General features: G+C 42.7%; 1 protein-coding gene and 1 long non-coding RNA gene across 2 annotated transcripts in view; both read right to left on the reverse strand.

Annotated features, from left to right (window-relative positions):
- The window catches only part of PLPP4 (phospholipid phosphatase 4), a 52,356-nt gene extending 50,881 nt beyond the window's left edge, over window positions 1-1,475 (reverse strand). Inside the window, exon 1 of the mRNA XM_064663666.1 lies at window positions 1,049-1,475. Coding sequence (XP_064519736.1) covers window positions 1,049-1,104 — 56 coding nt within the window. The 5' untranslated portion in view covers window positions 1,105-1,475. The remainder of the gene's footprint in view (window positions 1-1,048) is intronic.
- A 7,692-nt stretch (window positions 1,476-9,167) lies between these two features.
- LOC135418367 (uncharacterized) lies at window positions 9,168-17,974 on the reverse strand. Its single transcript, XR_010432407.1, has 3 exons — window positions 16,789-17,974; window positions 11,909-11,944; window positions 9,168-9,385 (listed from the first exon to the last, which is right to left on the reverse strand). It is a non-coding gene; the product is annotated as an uncharacterized LOC135418367 (long non-coding RNA).
- Window positions 17,975-18,954: the final 980 nt, after the last annotated feature.

Genomic DNA, 18,954 nt, shown 5'->3' on the forward strand with positions numbered 1-18,954 from the left:
GTAAATTGGGCAAGTTCTTAATTAACCATGAGAGGTTCAGAAAGGACTCGCATCAAAGCATTCAGATTCCCCAGCTGTAAATCAGTACCACAGCTTAATAGATACATCGCCTGCAGCTGTCACCAACAGCCCCCACCGTTAAGAAAACAAACAAGCAAACAACAAAATCTGTTTTCCGTGATACTTCTGAGAGGCCACAAAGACTGACAACGCTCACCTTAAAACATTAAGCAACGGACATGCAAACTTACACAGAGAGGAACTTTTCTTTGCTCAAATGCACGCAGAACACAAACTGCCTGAGAGAAAGGAACGGGCACCGCTCTGAAAGCCAAGGGGGGAGCCTGCCTGAAGTACACCCGGCAAAACAGCACGGAACTGCTTTCTGCTAAAAAAGGCAGAGAGCGTTCCTGCAGCGATAGCTGCACATCATTCTGCAACCAGATCTCCCTGACTTTCCTCCCCACACACCAGGGCGCGGATAAGCATTCCCGGAGCCAGCCAGCCACGTTCCATCATCTCCCGTTCAGCCCGAGCTCCGAGCTCAGCTCCAGCTCCAGCCCCAGCGCTGCAGTTCCCCGGCACAGGGTTCCCAGCGCGGGGCTCCCGCTGCTTCTCCAGCCAGCTTTTGGGGCGCATTTACCGCCGAGCCAGCTCAGACCTCACAGCGCAAACCACAACCCCCCGAACCAAACCCGCAGCACGTTGGGGGGTCGCGGCGTTTTGGGGGTTTTTTTTGGTTGGTAGCTTTTTGCACGCTTGTCTCCGGCAAAACCCCGAGGGGCGGAGAAGGCTCCCGGCTGCAATATTCCAAACCCCCGCACCGCGGGGAGGAGAACGGCGGCAGCTGCCCCTCGCTCGGGCATCCCCCGCGGGGTCCGCCTGAGCATCGGAGCCCCCCGGGGCGGCGCTGGTCAGGGAATGCGGGATGCAGGGGCTGCGGGATGCAGGGGATGCGGGACGGCATCCCAGCCCCACATCCCGCCCCGCTGAGAGAAGGGACCCGGGCACCGCGCGGCACCGGAGCGAAGTTGCTGCGGGTACTCACACGAAGACCCCGAAGAGCAGCACCCGTATGCCGATCTCGATCGCCAGCTCCCGCATGGTGGGTCCCGGCGCGCTCCCGCAGCCCCCGCGGCGCCGCCTCTCATCCCCCGCCCGGCGATGGGGGCACCGGGGCAGCTGTGCCGCCTCACGCCGCCCTCCCGGTGCCCCGAGGGGCCGCGCAGAGCCCGAGGGAGAGGGAGAAGCAGAGGCAGAGGGAGAGCCCCGCCGGGCGCAGCCCCGGCCCCGCCATCCCGCGGCTGCCGCGCTGTGCGGGGCGGGCACTGCCGAGCGCCCGCGCCGGGGGAGGGTCCCGGGGACTAACGCCGTGTCCCCCCGTGCGGGGGCCGGGGATCCTGGGGATTTCCCCTCCCCTCCTCCCTTTCTCCGCCCCCGCGGCGCTGCCGAGCCGGAGCTGGAGCTGGAGCTGGAGCCGCAGCCGGAGCCGCGCCGTCCCGCCCGCCCCTCGGGGCTCCTTTGCGATGCCCTCGGCGGGGGCACTGCGGGCTCCGTCCCCGCCTAACGCCGGGAAGCAGCTCGGTGGGGAGTAGGGAGCGCTTTTCCCTGCCCCGTTTAGCGCAGCGCTCGCCCATCCTTAGCTGGAGGGCCATTAACCCGTCGCCCATCGGTGCCCATCGCCTCCCACGGCACAGCCGGGTTTCAGCCCGGCTCCAGGCTGGGCAGGCGTTCCGCTCTTCATCGCGGACTCCTGTTGAAGCCCTGCGCTCCGGAGAGATGGAGAAACAAAAATTAAACGGGGCTGGGGGGAGGGAGCACACCGCGCACAGGTAATATCAGGTGTTCATGAAGACTTATCCTGCCGTGCCACGGGCAGTTACACACCAGACCACCCGTGCTGGCACGGAGCCCGGCCCATTTACTTTATCTTTGCATGAAGGATTAACAACGTTTGAACGCATTCTACATCGTGTATTCCCAAAACAGGCTGTCCACTCTTCAGACATCTGTGCCATTTTAAACCCTATATCTCATGCAGATAACCCAGCAGGTCGCTCCTGTGTCACTTGGTCAGATTCTGCCCAATATGTGATATTATGGCCTAATTATGTCAATGGTTCACTGTCCATTCCCAGAGCTAGGTCCAGCTCAACAAATGGGCAGAGGTTGTAGTTATGACCTCAAATTGCTGTGATGGGAGAAAGTTAGCAAAACAACTATGGCATTAATTTATTCCTGTGTTTCCTCCAGTCCATCTTCCCTTCCTCCCAATGGCAGGCTCTGAACCACCCTAATCCTTGTATTGCCTTAGCCTGCCTTTGCAGAGTTCATTTAACTTCCTCTGCATGGAGAGACTGGATCCTGAACATCTTTAGTGTAAGAGAGTTTCAGCCTTGAGTTATGAAATGCAGCAAACTAATTCACGCTTAAATATATTTAATTATCTGCTTTCTTGGGGCCTTTGAAGGCATGTCCTTCAGGAAAGTGTTCATAGCTATTAATACTGCACATAGTTACCAAACTGCCATCATTGGATTGCAGTGGGGATCCAATTCACTTTACTACATGATTATTGCTAGAGAATTAGTGCCAGAGAGGCTTTATTAAACCTATCTGCTTAATATATGCACTATGCATAAAATGGAAGCTTTGAACTCTGAATTAACTACCATGTAGTAAAACTTTTATTGTCTGTGTTTGTGGAAGAAAACAGAGGCACAAGCTTCCATCTTAACCTCATCTACAGATAAATACACCAGTGCTAGATTTGGTGCAAGGAGTATGACTGAAGCCCAGGAAACACAGGTGTGTGACTGGCATTGGAGAGAGCTTTTGAAGTGTTAGTGTTACTTAAATGAGATCTTTCTCCCTTGTATGCCTGATTGCACTAATTTTCAAGACAAAGCTTGGTCAACTACTTGTATTCTGGATTTTATCAAAGGTCACTCTCTCTCAGGAAACAAAGCTCAATGGTGAAATCTCCGTACTAAACTGGTGGTGGTGATAAAGGACATGTCACCTTCCTTTGAGGACACTCGGTTTGTCTTCTGTTGTCAAATATTTGTGCTCCCTGTCCCTTGTGCCCCCAGTGACTCGATGTGTATCTACATTGCTGCTAGGTGTGCACAAGAATAATCTTTGTTTCCATTAGTAGTCCTTCCTCACAGAAATAGCCTCACAACTTGTGTGAGGCTTCATGCCTTGTCAAGTCAGGCATGAAACAAGGAGTTGCAAAGACTATCAGATAATGATATCAGAGGATGTTTGCTCTCCTTGAGCATCTGAGGAAACAGTTACCAGTTCCAACTCTGGTCACCTTTCCATTTTTGTCCTGTAATTGCATATATCTTGTCAACTGTGTTGTCTTAGCCTACAGATCTTAGAATAACAGAGTGGTTTGGCTTGGAAGGACATTAAAGATCCTCTTGTTCCACCCCCTGCCGTGAGCAGGGACACCTTCCACTGTCTGGTTGCTCACAGGATCCTTCAGCATCTTTGACTTTGCTACAGTGTCTTTGCTACTGTCTTGCTGCAGGAGAAGGGGATTTTCTCACAGGTTTCTATTAGTGTTTGGAATCACTCAACTGTTACCAGCAGAGCTAATAAACAATGCTGGTTAGAAATTAAACAAAATTTGTCTTGCTGCAGTGTTCTGATTTTCCAATACGTATCAACTGATGGGGATTTATGAAGCATAAACACATCAGATTGATTTTTTTTTTTTTTTTTTTTTTTTTTTTTTTTTTTTTTTTAAACTAGACCCAACTTGCAGCTGTCTGCTGTACAAAACTTGCTTTGACTTTTAAACCAAATAAGAGTTAGGGGGATAATTAGCAAGGCACAGATTTTAGGCTACATTGTGGCATTGAGCTACAACCCAGGTGCAGCACAGGATCACTGCACTACAGCAGATTCTGGGAGCAATCACAATGACCCTGAGAACATCCCAATTTCCTGTTCATCCCATCCCTGCATCAGGCCCAGCAAGTGTTCTCAGTGCTATTTATTTTCCTAGGTGAGACTGCAAAGAGAACTGATCCCACTCAGGTGGATGTATCTGTCAAGCCTTTTAGGTGTCTAACTCGGGTTCTCAGGACTTTCCTCTCCCAAGGATTAGTTTCTGTCTGAGCCACCTGCAGCCAACTTTCAGTCCACAATGGGATGTTCCCAAGCAGAAAGAGCTGCCCAGCTGATGTGGCTTTTCTGGGGGTTACAGCTCTTCCCCAATGCCACGGGACGTGTGCATGCTTCTCACCTCTCTTGGGGCAAAATCTTGCAGCTCAGGGTAAGCTGAGCTTAAAAAACCCTGATTTTTCCATCAAAACAGATAAAATTCATCCTACAGAAAAGCTGTGGAAAATACCAAACTTGCAGAAAAAGGGACATGACAAAAAAAACCAAGTGGTGGTAACAACTGAAACTGCAGAAGCTGTTTTTTTCTGGGATCTCCTGGGATCTTAAGGGCCAAAAAATCTCACTAGAAATAATGTTGTCTGTCCAATTCTGGTAGTTGTGGAAGCACTTGAAGCCATGGAGTTTCCTGGGCTGCTGATGGCTTTTGTTCCATAGAAAGGATTCTTAGAAAGGTTTAATGAAGCTCTAACTTTTTAATGTTACATGGCTTTGTGGAAGTCAGTCAATGAAAAACCACAGATCCAGCCCAAAATGCTTATTAGACATATCCACCATCTCCACCTATGCTTTTTTTACAGGTTTGTATCAGAGAAAAGCATTCCCTATAAAAATTGAGAAGTCAAGCATTCCCAGGCTGCACAGTTGGAGAAAAAAAATAACCTGTGAAGAAACCCTGGTGGTGTTTCAGAAGTTCAAGACAAACATTTCACTCCTAAGGAATTTATCATCACCTGGACAATTCATAAGATTTAGGAAGGGAAGTGATAGCAGAATTAATTAAAAAGAAAAAGAGTATAATTCAGTTGTTTCAGACTTAAGATTAATACTTTTAAACAATCTCTGTTTTTCATATCACTGCAGAAATGCAGAGGATTAAAAGTTGTGTTTAAGCCCCATTGAAGCTGAGAGGAACTTTTCTACTGATTCAGAATGTTAAAATGTGTCATATATCTCCTAAAATGAAACATGGAATTATAGGAATTATCCTGAAAAATTCCTATTTAAAACTAAGATTCACAAAATAGCTAATTATTATGATTAGTAGACAACAAAGGATGTTTGCTATTAGGATGTTACATTTGTTCATTCTTGAATCATTTAAAGTAGTTATTATGTTCACTCTTCTTAAACTTTTGAGGGTAAAACACTTTTTTATTGCTGTTCTTTCAATGCTTGGCCTTAGTGTCTAATCCATGAATATAAATATAAATACTTCTGTGTATTTTTTACAAAATCACAGAAATGATACTATAATGTCAGAAATTAAAATGAATTTCAAATGGAAAAATCATTTAGATCTCAAAAGTGTGCCTGTTGATTTAAAACTTATCAAACTTGAATGATTTCAATTGTGTAATTTTTGTTTCTTTTGGTTTTTTGGTTTTTGGGTTTTTTTCCTCAAAAGAAGAATTTTATGCATCTGGGCAATTTTCAGAAGTTCAAATTGTCATTGTAAGGGTGTCTCACTGATTCTGAAGTGACATTTTTAACCATGTTGAGCTCTTCCATTAAGTTAAAGTGGTGCAATCAGTTCACATGATCCAGGGCACAAAAGCCACAACTTTTTTTCTTTTTCATCCCAAATATTTTTTTCCAAAAATACTGAAGTTCCATAGGCCTCATCTGTCTGTCATTCACTACTTTAGGTTACTTAACCTGAGGCAAAATTATGAGGAGTGAAGAGAAAAAGAAATCTGTAACACATATAAACCCATAATTTATTTCTGAGAAAATCTCTGTGTGTCTGTATGAGTATCTCATGGGAAACTCCAAAATCTGCATAAGTCATCATTTCTTGATTACTAGAGCTCAATCCAGAAACAACCAGCCTATTTTTTTTTTTTTTAATTTCTGTGGTAAAAGGCAAATTTCCAGAATGCTTTAGCTGGTTATGTGGGAGGTTTGCAGTACACTGGGTGGGTTGAATGCACACAAATACATCAGAACCGTGTTACTTAATGGTGAAAAATGGCCATTATTTTGTGTTATTACTAAATTACAGTTATTACCAGTAATTACTGTTATTACTAATGAAATTAGGACTCCTTGAGATCTGAAAGATTCCCCAGAAAAGAAAGTCAAACCTAGAATTTTTAAATACTGTAGAGAAATTTGTCTGAAACACCTGAGACGAGCAGGGTGTCTGTGGACCAAACACCCCCTCTCTTACCCTTTAGAACTTTACTGAGGCTTTTTACTGATTAAATGCCCCACTGTTGAAGCCATGAAATCACTGCTTGTTGTTATTACCTGGTATATAAAGGGGTGTATCTGAGAGTAGAAAACTTCTTCACGATGACTCCACTGCTGTTGAAGTCACAGGAAGTGGACTTGCAGAAGGAGCCCTTCAGAAAGCAAGAATTATGCCTTTAGCACGTATTAACTAATGCAAATATTCCATGGGATGTACTACAGAGCCCAAATGTAGTGCTGCCTGTAAGTGATACAGAATTTTGTAGGACAAAGGAGGCAGAGCACTGATTCCTTGTAAATCCATCTGGGGAATTTGAAACGAGCCCTGCAACCAGGGAAGTGTCTTAATCCAACCCATAAATGTGAAATAATTTTATGTGTTATAGGAAGGATTCAGGTGATGTTGACTAAAGCTTGACAATTTTCTTAACTTTCATAGTTCTGAAGCACAAGCAGTTACACCTTGGCAGCCAACTTTCAGTTTGGAGTTATTTAAACTCAGATTTGTCACGGGACATGAAACTTAGGTGGGTTCAGATCCGTTGAGATCAAACATTGAGACGTGTCTGGATGAACAAAATTTCCAGTTTCACATTCCCTAAGCCTGCAGACAACCAGATGATTAAGCAAAACCAGCTGGCCAAACAATCACTAAAGTCAAACCTGGCACAACATTTCAGTAGCTTTTTATTCTTCAGCAATTACAGTCCACTAAAAACCTACTTACTCTTTCAAACACATAAATGAAGGTCTATTGTAGCACTTCTCTTATACTGTCTTTTTTTCTGTCAGTACTTTTTTCTCTTACCTTTAACTGCTTGACTAATTAAATCTAGATCACAATGGGGAAAACTCCTTTTCCCTTCCTTTTCTGTATTCCCTATGCATTTTTTGATCTGTCCTGCACACCCAGAGGCAGTGCACAGCCCTTGGCTGTAGATTTAGAACTAGACTAAATCCAAAAATTTGTTAAAAAAAATGGTGGGTTTTGTTAAAAAAAAAAAAAAAAAAGCAGATATGAAACTGAGAACATTTTACTTATTCTGTACCTGTCCACACAGAAACATATGGCAGCTGGGAAGTTCCCACCATCATTGGATTTGTCTGCTATTCCACATATGCTGCTGATGAGCTCTTTCCTAAGTAGCTATGGACAAAAGAAACCTCAGGGAACAAAACTCCAAAGGAATTACAAACCTCAATCAGTGTGATGCACCCGTACACATCTTAATTGCCCCAGGTATCACGTTTAAAACGTTTATAAAAGCAAATTGGTAACGTTTCTGTTTAGTTACTATAAGTGCCTGCAGCTGGCTCCTGATTGTGCCTAATTAAACGGTTCTTCTAAACATTAATGTATCAGCGAGATTTCGGTAGTTGCCATTTGATGAAATCTTGTCAGATATTTCGGCTGGGAATTTTTGGGGGGGTGAATGTATGTGCTTGGGGCCATCTGGTGGAACAGAACCACAGTGCACTGACCGTGCTGCCGCCCGTCCCGGGGCACGGGCACGGCTGGGCATGGCCCCTGCATGCTGGGCATCCCACCTGCATCCTGGACATCCCATCTGCACCCCGGGCATCCCACCTGCATCTCAGGCATCCCATCTGCACCCCGGGCATCCCACCTGCATCCCGGGCATCCCACCTGCATCTCAGGCATCCCATCTGCATCCCAGGCATCCCACCTGCATCTCGGGCATCCCACTTGCATCTCAGGCATCCCACCTGCATCCTGGGCATCCCACCTGCACCCCGGGCATTCCACCTGCATCCCGGGCATCCCACCTGCATCTCAGGCATCCCACCTGCATCCCGGGTATCCCATCTGCATCCCGGGCATCCCACCTGCATCCCAGGCATCCCACCTGCATCCTGGGCATCCCACCTGCATCCCAGGCATCCCACCTGCATCTCGGGCATCCCACCTGCATCTTAGGCATCCCACCTGCACCCCGGGTATCCCACCTGCATCCCAGGCATCCCATCTGCATCTCAGGCATCCCACCTGCATCTCGGGCATCCCACCTGCATCTTAGGCATCCCACCTGCATCCCAGGCATCCCACCTGCACCCCGGGCATCCCACCTGCATCCCAGGCATCCCACCTGCACCCCGGGTATCCCACTTGCATCTCAGGCATCCCATCTGCATCCCGGGCATCCCACCTGCACCCCGGGCATCCCACCTGCATCCCGGGTATCCCACCTGCATCCCAGGCATCCCATCTGCATCCCAGGCATCCCATCTGCATCCCGGGTATCCCACTTGCATCTCAGGCATCCCATCTGCATCCCGGGCATCCCACCTGCACCCCGGGCATCCCACCTGCATCCCGGGTATCCCACCTGCATCCCAGGCATCCCATCTGCATCCCAGGCATCCCATCTGCATCCCGGGTATCCCATCTGCATCCCGGGCATCCCATCTGCATCCCGGCTATCCCACCTGCATCCCAGGCATCCCATCTGCATCCCGGCTATCCCACCCCCCCTGGGGCTGCCAGCCCTCCTGGCTCCCCTTTAGCTGCTCTCAGTGGAATTTCTCTTCTGAACACTTACATATTTCAAAGTCTGTAATTTAGAGCTGTTCTTGACTACAGGGGACAGGGACATTATTTCACTTTATAAATCAGCACGTTGGCGAAAGTTGATGAGTCTAAATAATTAAATTCATGTAGATATGAAATTGTTTGACATTATTTATGAGCCAATCGACATTTGCAGCACTGTGGCTTTAGTACTCAATATACTGTGTCTAATGTTGTGGGGTTACAGTTGTAAAAGTGTTCATGGTCCCATAATAAAATTGTGATAAATTCAAGTCTTTAACCTTTACAATATTTGGTACTCATGTGAAGTATTTAATAGGAGACTGTGACTTAAGGCAGACATCTGCTATCTTTAATCCTAAGTAACACTTCATGCCAAGAATGGCCTTATTGACTTCAATAAAATGGTTGTCTAATTACTTTTTTGTCTTTTTCTTTTTTTTTAATCTAAATGCAGTAGAAACTCACCAACAGTTGCTGCAGTCATTTCAAATAACTCTTGACCTGAAAGCGAGCATAATGAAGCAGGATAATTAAATACAAGAGGTAAATGGAAGAACATGAGTAGTGCAAAACAAGATAAAATGGCCAATTGTCTCAGACAGGAGTTGCAAAACAAACACTCCAGAGTCTGAACATGGCCTGATAGTTTAGCACTCAGTAACAATAAAGTTTGTTCATGTTTCACTTGGATTTTTGGAAATTACTGACCATTTCATCTGGATTCTCTGTAATAAAGATGCCAGAATTTTGAAACTGCTCAGAGCAGGCATTTCTTCCAACCCAATTCTACTGGAAATAGCCCTGGGAGGAGCAAAATGGGATGAGCCAGTGTGTTAATCCAGTTTCAGACTGTATTCCCCTTTGAGGCTGCCATTTGTTGCACTGCCTTAGGAATCACACTTGAGCACAGGGATGTGCATTCCCAGCCCTGGGAGAACACTCTGTGCTCTCTGTGCTCACTGCAGTGCTGTCTGAGAGCCTCAAGGACAGTGAGCCAGGGCTTTCCCAGCAGGAATCACGTTTTTACTGCTGGGCTGTGGCTTCCTCAGCCACTGAGCATATCAGGGATATGTAGGAGGAGAAACAGGATTTTCTGCTGGGTGAAAATGAGACCAGGTTCTGAGTTGTAGCTGTGAGCAACTGCAAAAGTTGATTTCTAAACCAAGGGTAAGGAAACAACACCAGGGACTTCATTAATCTTTACATTCTGTGATGCTGTGAGATTGGGTGCAAAGGAGCAATTTTACTTTATCCTCACATCAGTGTCTCACCTTGTTGCACTCTGAAGTGCCTGGGCAACAACTGCAGAAGTAGAAACACTTTTAGTTCCATGGCTAATCAGGATACACCCATGATGTTTTGTCAGAAACATAGCACAGGTCAGAAACGTCCTGATTCAGTCACAGTTTCCATCAAAATTAACTTTATGCTGTTTGGAACTGAAGTGGCAAAATTTTGTTCCCCCCGGCTTGAACCCTGAAATTCTTTCTTTGTAGCTCTTAATTCGTCATAATTTATGTGCTTATTTAAATACCAAAGTCACTGCTGTCTAGCCCATCTAGCATGATGTAGACTACTGTCAAATGAAGCTACTTGGTTTAATTTGCATAATTTTCAATATATTTTGCTCACCTGTGCTCAAACAGAGGAAGAACAGAGAAATCATTGAGTATTATCTTTTAGAGGCCTAGACAATGCATTCATAATTCCATTCTTTGCTGCAAGGTAGGCTGGGAAAGGAAGGTTTGGTGCTTATTTCTACCTGGGCTGCACTGTGACAGCCTCAGTCCTTTCTGTGATTTTCTTTGCCTTCTACATTATCTGTACTTAAAAAATCAGCAGCTCTGCAACTTGAGTAGGCTGAGGAGCCAATTTTGCACATCTTGCTGCAGCTCCTCAGAGCAAAGACTACTAATTAATTAAAGAGTGATTGAAACCCAGCTCACAACATAAAGCAGCCAGTGCTCCAAGCTGGTTTGAGCAGCTGCCATTAATGTTGCCCAGCAGGGAAAATACACCCCATTTCTCTGATAGTCCTACAGTTCTGGGCAGCAGCAGCTCCACGAGCTGGCAAATCTCAATGCACTTCTCTAGGTAAGCCAGAGATTGCCTACCATATTTAAGATTGCCTACCATATTGAAGTGGGAAATGATAACATTATTTGATAATATGATGAAATAAAATGATAGGGAACTTAGATTAGCTCCACTAAGCTTGGTGCCATCACCATGGGTGCTGTGTACCCAATATTTAGGTTTCACTCTTAGAAGTAGAAATAAGAAATTCTGCTACTGGGCAACTTTCCCTGGGAAAGCCAAAGGCAAATATTAAATATTCACTGGATTTTTTTTTTTAAATACTGTGAAATTTTATGCATTGATCCGTAAATAGAGATGATTGAATGAACTAGAGCAAGATCAGCTCACACATTATTTCACTTCCTGTGATTGCAGACAGATTTTAATCAACAAGTTTTAAACAATAAGCTGTTATACTGTTTGAGGGCAGAATAAAAGCTGTTTAACATTACGGCACATCAACATTGCTGTGTGTAAATACTGAACTGCAGAAGCACTTTTGGCAAAAGGAGGCCTTTCTGCTGTGCAAGTACCCACAAAAGCATCCTGTTGTGGATTCAACCACAAATTACATGGTTTGGAGAAGGATATCGACCCAAACTCAATGAAATTGTGCAGTTCCTATAGAATTCCACGTTGCCTGAGATGGGTTCTGTGTATTTATCCTAATCAATGTGGGGTCACAAGAGCCATAATGACTGGCTGCTTCTTGCTGGGTTTTTGGAAAGGAACTCAAATATTGCTCTGAATGCTTAATTTCTGCAAACAAACAAGAGCAGAGCATCTTTCTTGGCAGCTCTGCCCACAAATATAACGAGCTTTCTGTTCAAGTTTCCAAGGCTTTCAGTGGAAGGCTTGACATGTTCCCTGCTCTAATTTGTTCTAGAGGGAATATTTAACTCGACTTCAGTGGAAGTGGGGTACAAGAAAGCAGGAGGTACTTACCAGGTCTGAGTTCAAAGTTCTTTCCCTGGGTTGGCACTGTAAAATTGCAAAAATACACATTAGGTAAAATGCTTCAAAATCTCGAGGAAAGCATTTAATTAAACACACTGAAAAATTTCTGTGTGAGGAATAAAGCTCTTGACTTCACTGATTATTCTGGTATATATTTTTTTTCCTTTTCCTACTGATTTTTTTTATTTAAAAGGATAGTACAAATAAAAGAGAATTGCTGCTTTTAGAGAAAGATGTGAAAAAACAATGTCTGCCAACTGTCTATTTATACATCTTTTTCCTGAATAATTCAGCCCTCTCTGGTCCCCAGTGTTGTTAATGATAGTTTGAATGAGGTAAGTAATAAGCTATGCTAGATTTGTGTTGAGTATGACAAAAAGAAAAAGAATACATGAACACAACTGACTAATTTTCTAAGTATTAAAATTGTTAAAAGAATTTCCTTTGCTCAGGACTCTCATACTTCTCATTTCATCTTCCAGTCTCATGATTTTTAACTCTCAGAACTCATATTGTCTTGTTTTCTGCTAGCAGAAAATATTGAGTATTTTCTAAACAGTGGACATGAAATATTCATTATTTGTATATACCAAAAAAGAAGGCTAACTTTAGTAAAATAATGAAAAAAGTACTTTTCTTTTTTTTTTTTTCAGTGGTTCTAAAACTGTGGGTCCCCATTTTGCCCAACAGTCATGAAATTTGGATGTGGGGTTTTTTGGGTACTGGTATTCCATCCAAGTTTCCTACCCTCAGGTGGAAAAAATTGAATGAATACATTCTTGGAGCCAAACAACAAGTTCCTTTATGTTTATTTTTCACTCCTCCATGGTTTTTTTAATTCTCTTTTTCCATTTCTCTTCTGATTCTCCCCTTTTTTACTTCTTCTTCTTCTTCCCCAGTCTTTTTTGTATTTTTTTTCTTCCTTCAAAGAGTTCCACCTTTTCCCAGCCCCTTTTTCTTGCTCCAGATCCTCAAAACACATTTACTGGACTGCAGTGTAGGTTTTGATGGAGGTGGGATAAACTGCCAGCTGATATTTCAATGGTGGTGTTAACACAGTTAACAGGAGAGATCCTCTTTGTGTTCAAGAGCAGGAATTGAGAGAAGTTTAGATTTACAGTGGTACAAAAATATCAAAGCATTCACACATCAATATAATCCCCAAATAACCTCAATTTCTCATTACTTCTGAAGGGACTGTGGCTTGCCCTCCTTTGTAATTGGCTGTAACAGCACAGAGCAGTTGAAAGGCTTTGCCTCTAATTCCTGCTACAGGCAGTGAAAAAAAAAAGAAGTTCTTTAGATTTACAGTTGCAACCAAAGGGTTTATCAGGGGAGTGGAAAAGGCCACTTTTAAATAAGGATATAAGGTTGTGATTTGCTTCAATCCATTTTCAATCCACGGATTTGGGCTAAAAATTCCCATCACTTCTCTCAGAACCAGGTCTTTCAGATCTTAGCCCAGAAAACTTGTTTAGCCTTATTATTTCCTTCCTTGTAAAGGAAATATCTGGATATATCCTGAAGGTAATATTTCATGGTTTATTTGTTGGGATGTGAGGGTGTATGTGTTTATTTTTAATGACAAGACATTAGCTGCAGTTTGACAAGCTGTTCCTGGGCATCCCACTGGATCAGTGGGCTCTGAAGTACTGGAGTGTTCCCACCTATTTATTGTGGTTTTATGACACACAAAATTTGGAAATTTTTATTATTGTAAAAATCTAATTAGTGACTTCTTGACAAGGGCATTAAGGTTTGAGTTTACAAGGTTTAAATTTGAATGTGCATAACTAGAGTGACAAAAAAAGCATAATCTCAGTTTAATTTAATCTGGGAAAATACAGTGATGGAAAGATTTAGCAAATATTGTAGAACAAATATGATCATTTTATAGGTATAAAAGGTGCATTCTTTTCACCTGCAATTACTCAGAGGTCATGAGCTACCACAGAATCAGACCAATATCAAACTCCTGCCAAAGGAATGGAAAAGTGAGGATAAAACTTCAACCTGTTACAGCAATTTATTTTGTATCTAAAGGTGGAAAATTGGGCTCAGAAAGCATATGAGCAGCTAGGCTGGTTGTTAAAAGTGTCTGATCCACTGTGAAATGTAAAGTGCCTTGAATAAAGGAATACCAAAAGAAAAGAAAAATGAAATAGAGGAATCAAAAATGAGGTATTGCTTCAAAAATTGCAGCACTGTGCAAATGATAATGATACATGCAGATAAAAAGGAGAGAGTGAGAGAGGAAAAAAAGCTTCAGTTCAGCTCCTGAGCTGTAATTGTATATTGCCATTATGCTTTCCCACTTTAATTGTGTCACCCAGCTCTTTTATAAAGCCCCTTCCACAGCAGGCTGGCACTTCTGATGTTCCAGAGATCAGACACAACCAAAACCCCAGTCCTGGGCACAGGGGGTACGTGTTTGACACCAACACCACCCAGTATTTACATTAATATTTTAAAAGTTAGAACCCTTTCTTTACTCAGAGCTTGTCTCAAAACAGCTCCAAGCTGAAAGAGAAAAAAAAAAAAAAAAAGCTCTTTTTTCTTCGAAGAAAATATCGATTTCAAGGGCATGCAAAGTTAAATTGAGGTGAAGATAACAGTTCCTAACCAAAGCACCACAGCCTAAGAACACTTCTGAGCCTTGAAATCCTTAAAAGAATTGCATAAATAATAAATAGCAGAATTGATATTGCAGAATTTATCATATATACTTCTGAAAGTTTCAGCTCAGCCTGTTGAGTGAATCAAACCTTGCCATGCCACATAGGAAAGCTATCAATTATTTCATTTACAGTTATTTACTGTGTCATTTTAAATCTGTTTCCTGCAACACATCTACAGTAAAATAGCTGCCATAATGAACACTGTAATATCCACTCTCACAAACTTGCATTTTGTGTTTAATCATTAGGACAAAGGCAGAAAAGACATTCAGAGTTATTTCAACTCATGATTAAAATCCTGGGTACTTCTTTCTCTCCTCCAAGTCCCAAAGATCTGGATTCTCTTCCCAATAATCTTGTGACTGGAGGTAAATCAATGACCTTTAGTTCTGAATTCTGGGTGACCTTTCCCACCCAGAAGTCAGAGCTGTGAAAGATGAACAAAAATATCCCCATATTTCCAAAGTATTTCCTTTGGAAGGTAAATTTACATTTACGTGCTAAGCAATCCTAGATCTTATGTCACAAGGGGACACAATTTTTAATAAATTTACACATCTATTCAATAGATATGTAAACATGTAAAGCAGAAGTTGTCATTTATAGGTGTTTAAAGTATAATTCCAGCAAATACAAAGTTTTGTTTTTAAATTCCTCCCTGTTTCAAAAATACTCAAAATAAATTGAAGGGGTTTAGATGCAATTAGTTACTTCATTGAAAGGATCTAATTTCTGGGAAATCTAATTTTTTTTTTTTCCCCTGCAAGGCCAAAGAGTAGAAACATTTTCTTCTCAGAATAACGTCCCACAGAGAGATGGAGTTGCACAAAACACCTTTTATCTCTACAAGACTGTGCAACTAAATGTAGGGATCACTTTAAGAATGAAAGTGGGGTGGGAACTTCATGGGATGCTGAGGAGATTTTGTATTTAATGTAACATTTTTTGAGGAGAAAAGCAGCTCAGAAGCTCTCAAATTATTCATTTCAGGCTCAGGCAGAGCTGGAAAATCTCAGGGCTGAGGTGCTGTACTTTCAGCTGTGATTATACCAGGAGAGCCTGTGAAAAGAGAAAATCAAGTTCTGGGGCAAATAAAGGGGATCCCAGCAGAGCAAAACCTCGGTGTAACATCTGGGTTTGTCTTGCAGCTGCCCTGGAGTTCTTTTGCTGAGGAATCCCCTGAGGGAAGGTTTTGAAAACAGCAATATTGCATATATATATATGTTTATAGGTAGCACAGCCTGATAGGAGGGGGGTTGTTGTGTGAAATGTTATTTAATGTCTGTCATATATATTTGGGGGATTGTTCTAAACTGTGTATAGGCTGGTACCCTGAACTGAATGCCTGTGAGGTCACTCATTAGGTGAGTTTTTAATTAAAAAAAAAACAAGATTAGTTTCCAGTTTACAGCTTGGGTGGAGCTTCCAGTTGGTTTCATCCAAATAAACCCGAGTTTCTGTGCTCTGAGACACAACCAAAATGTGGGAAGTGGAAATCATGGGGAGAAATCATGGTGAGGACACAGCTTCAGACACCCACTGCAGTTCTGAGACCACTGAGGCTTTGGGGTTCCCAAACCCCAAAGACAATCCATCCCTGCCTGGAGTGTTCCCTGGAGCTGGGTACATTTGTGACCCTTTTGCCATGACGTGATGCTTGGCTGATCCATCCACTCTGCCACAAAAAGCACAAAAAGGTGCCAAAGAGGGAGATCACAGACATTCATTCACATTCTGCTTCTCTGAATCCCTTCTCCTGTATTTATCTGTGACCAAAGGAGAGTGGGAATGTTAAAATAGATGTCTGGGACAGCTGGAGTGACTGAAGACTGAAACAGAAATGCTTCTCATTTATATTTGGGCTTCCTATGCTCTGTTTTTACAGTGGTTCTCTTCTGAAAGGAGGATGCCTTTCCTGGTGAAGAAGAGCCAAGAAGATGATCAGGAAATGGGAAATAAGTTCCAGTGCTATAGACAGGTTAATCCCTATTTTCCATCTTAGTCAGGGTCTGGCACTGTACCTGCACCAGAAGCTGAGCTGAGTAACAAAAGAGGAAGAAGTTCAGAAGGATTTATTTAGACCTCTTGTTGATCAATGCATACTTAGTCTACTTAGAATTTTGGACTAAACAGATGAGCAGGACCAAACAGTATAAGAAAAACAAAAGACAGTCATATTGAATTAAATACCTCCAGCTGAGATAATTTTCCATGTGATGTGGGGATTTGTAGCACACACTGGCAAGGGGAGCCCACCTGGAAGATCCTACAGCATGTTTCTGTCAATCCAGCAGCAATTCATCCCTCCTGGAATCAAGAAGGGAAGCAAATATACTGTGTGCAGCTGATAACATGGACCAACATTAAAGCTGAACTAGGAAAAGAAAACAACAAGAAATTCTGGTGTGAAAACCTAACTAAATAAGGACTGGATTGCAGCATCTCAGCTCCTGTCTACTCTTGTGGTCTGTTATTGGCAGCATCCTGCTCCAAACTGGTCCCTGAGCAGCCTTCTAAAAGATGTGAGAGCTCAAAGAAACAACAGATGTAATCTGGAAGTGTGATACAGCAGAACGTGGCTAAATTTGTTTGTCAGTTAATTATTAAAAAATAAAATAACCCTGGGAATCTTTGGTGTGTGGTGGTCAGAGAGCTGTGTGAGAATGAGATCAGCAGCAGCCACCAAGATTATCTCCTCTGCACGAGGGAAAAATCACACTTGACTACAGAGAGAGGTTAAAGGGACAGGTCAGAAGTGGCTCAGGAGACAAGAGGGAATCTCTCAGAGAGGTTTAACTAAAGCCCTGGGATTTAGGGTCCAAATCCCTGAAAGAAGAGGAGAACAAATGCTGCTCTAATGAGCTCTAATGCCAATTACAAATGGCTTCTTCTGCTTGGTCATGAAGCTCCATGTGGCAGGTGCAAGCAACATGTGGGGTTTTAAATTATCTGGATTTGTTCCACAGTGGAAAAAAATACATCCCTGTTACTTCTTTTTATGAGATCCACCTCTGGCACCTTTTGCTTAATGATCAGTGCAATATAAAACATCAGTCACTGCTGCAAAAAGGAGCACAAACAAGCCATTTTTACTCCCCTGATTTATGCCCAGTGTGGCTGCAAGAGGGAACCTGGGAAATGCCTCTTCCTGGCCCTGTTAGAAGCTACAGATTATAGGGAGCACATTTGCAATATTTGCTCTGTGAATCTTGGCTCAGGGCTATTTGTGTTTTTAAAGTCTCTTGCATGTATTCATAACTTAATTCCTTCCTGAGCCCCCTCAGATCTGTGTCAATGAATGGTTCCTTAAGAAGTTGTTAGTGTTTAAAAAAAGGCCTTTGACTTTTCAGATGAGAAGGTTGTTTTTTTTTAAATAAATTGAAGAATGCTTTCATCACATTTGTGGGACTCAGAGAGTGGGGAGGAGAAAAGTTAAGTAGGTGTTTTCTCCCTCTCTAGTGTTTCTAACCTTTAACATGTTTGACAATTCACCAGCAAATAAAGCAACCTAACTAAAAGGCATTTTTGTCCCCTCCTGCACACTTTTAGAGATCTTTGTGGGAAAGTCAGCTCCCATATAACAGAAAATGATGTTCCTTTTATGCTGTTTTATGAGCTGAATTTCACAGGAAATTCTCTGGAGTCTCTTCCCCCAGGAGATTCTGCTACTTTATAAATAATATTTGGCCATGTCTGCTCCATTTCTGTGCTACATAAGTCCAGAGTAAAACCAAACTTAAATATTCATTCAGTTTTTCTTGCACTTCCATCCTGTGGCAGATTGGAGATTGCCCAGCAGTTAATAAGCTAATAAATATAACATGAAAGTGCTTAGTGCATTCTATTTATCAGTATTTATAAATCCTATTACAAACAGCCCTCAGAGAATACAAATTAAATCGGTGTTCCTGTCTTATGTGGTGTTGATATAAAGAGCAGCCCTGGGCCAGGAAGTTTACATTTTTATTGGCAGGTCAGAGAAGAAATAGGGAAGGATTAATGTGCTGGTGTCAGGTATAAAAAGGGCCAGTCTGAAAAGCATTTTTCATTTAAGCCCTGTTGACTGTCCTAGAAAATTTGGCTGCTCAACAAACTCTAACTCTAGATGTTTATCCAAGAATCTGAATTCAACATGGCATTCATCTCAACTTATCATTTCACATGTTGTGTAATTTAAGATGGTCATTCACACTCCCTTTAGAGTCAGTGGAGAGAGTGGCATCTTCACAAAGGAAGTTATCCTCTCTATTCTTGGTTTATTCAGATTTTATGATGGGACAAATTTCTTTATGAGGAGACAAGTGGTGATATGGTTGAGTTTAATGGTATTCAGGAATATGAAAATGAAGGCAGAGG

Source organism: Pseudopipra pipra, chromosome 8 (assembly GCF_036250125.1).
Source record: "Pseudopipra pipra isolate bDixPip1 chromosome 8, bDixPip1.hap1, whole genome shotgun sequence".
NCBI classification, from domain to species: Eukaryota; Metazoa; Chordata; class Aves; order Passeriformes; family Pipridae; genus Pseudopipra; species Pseudopipra pipra.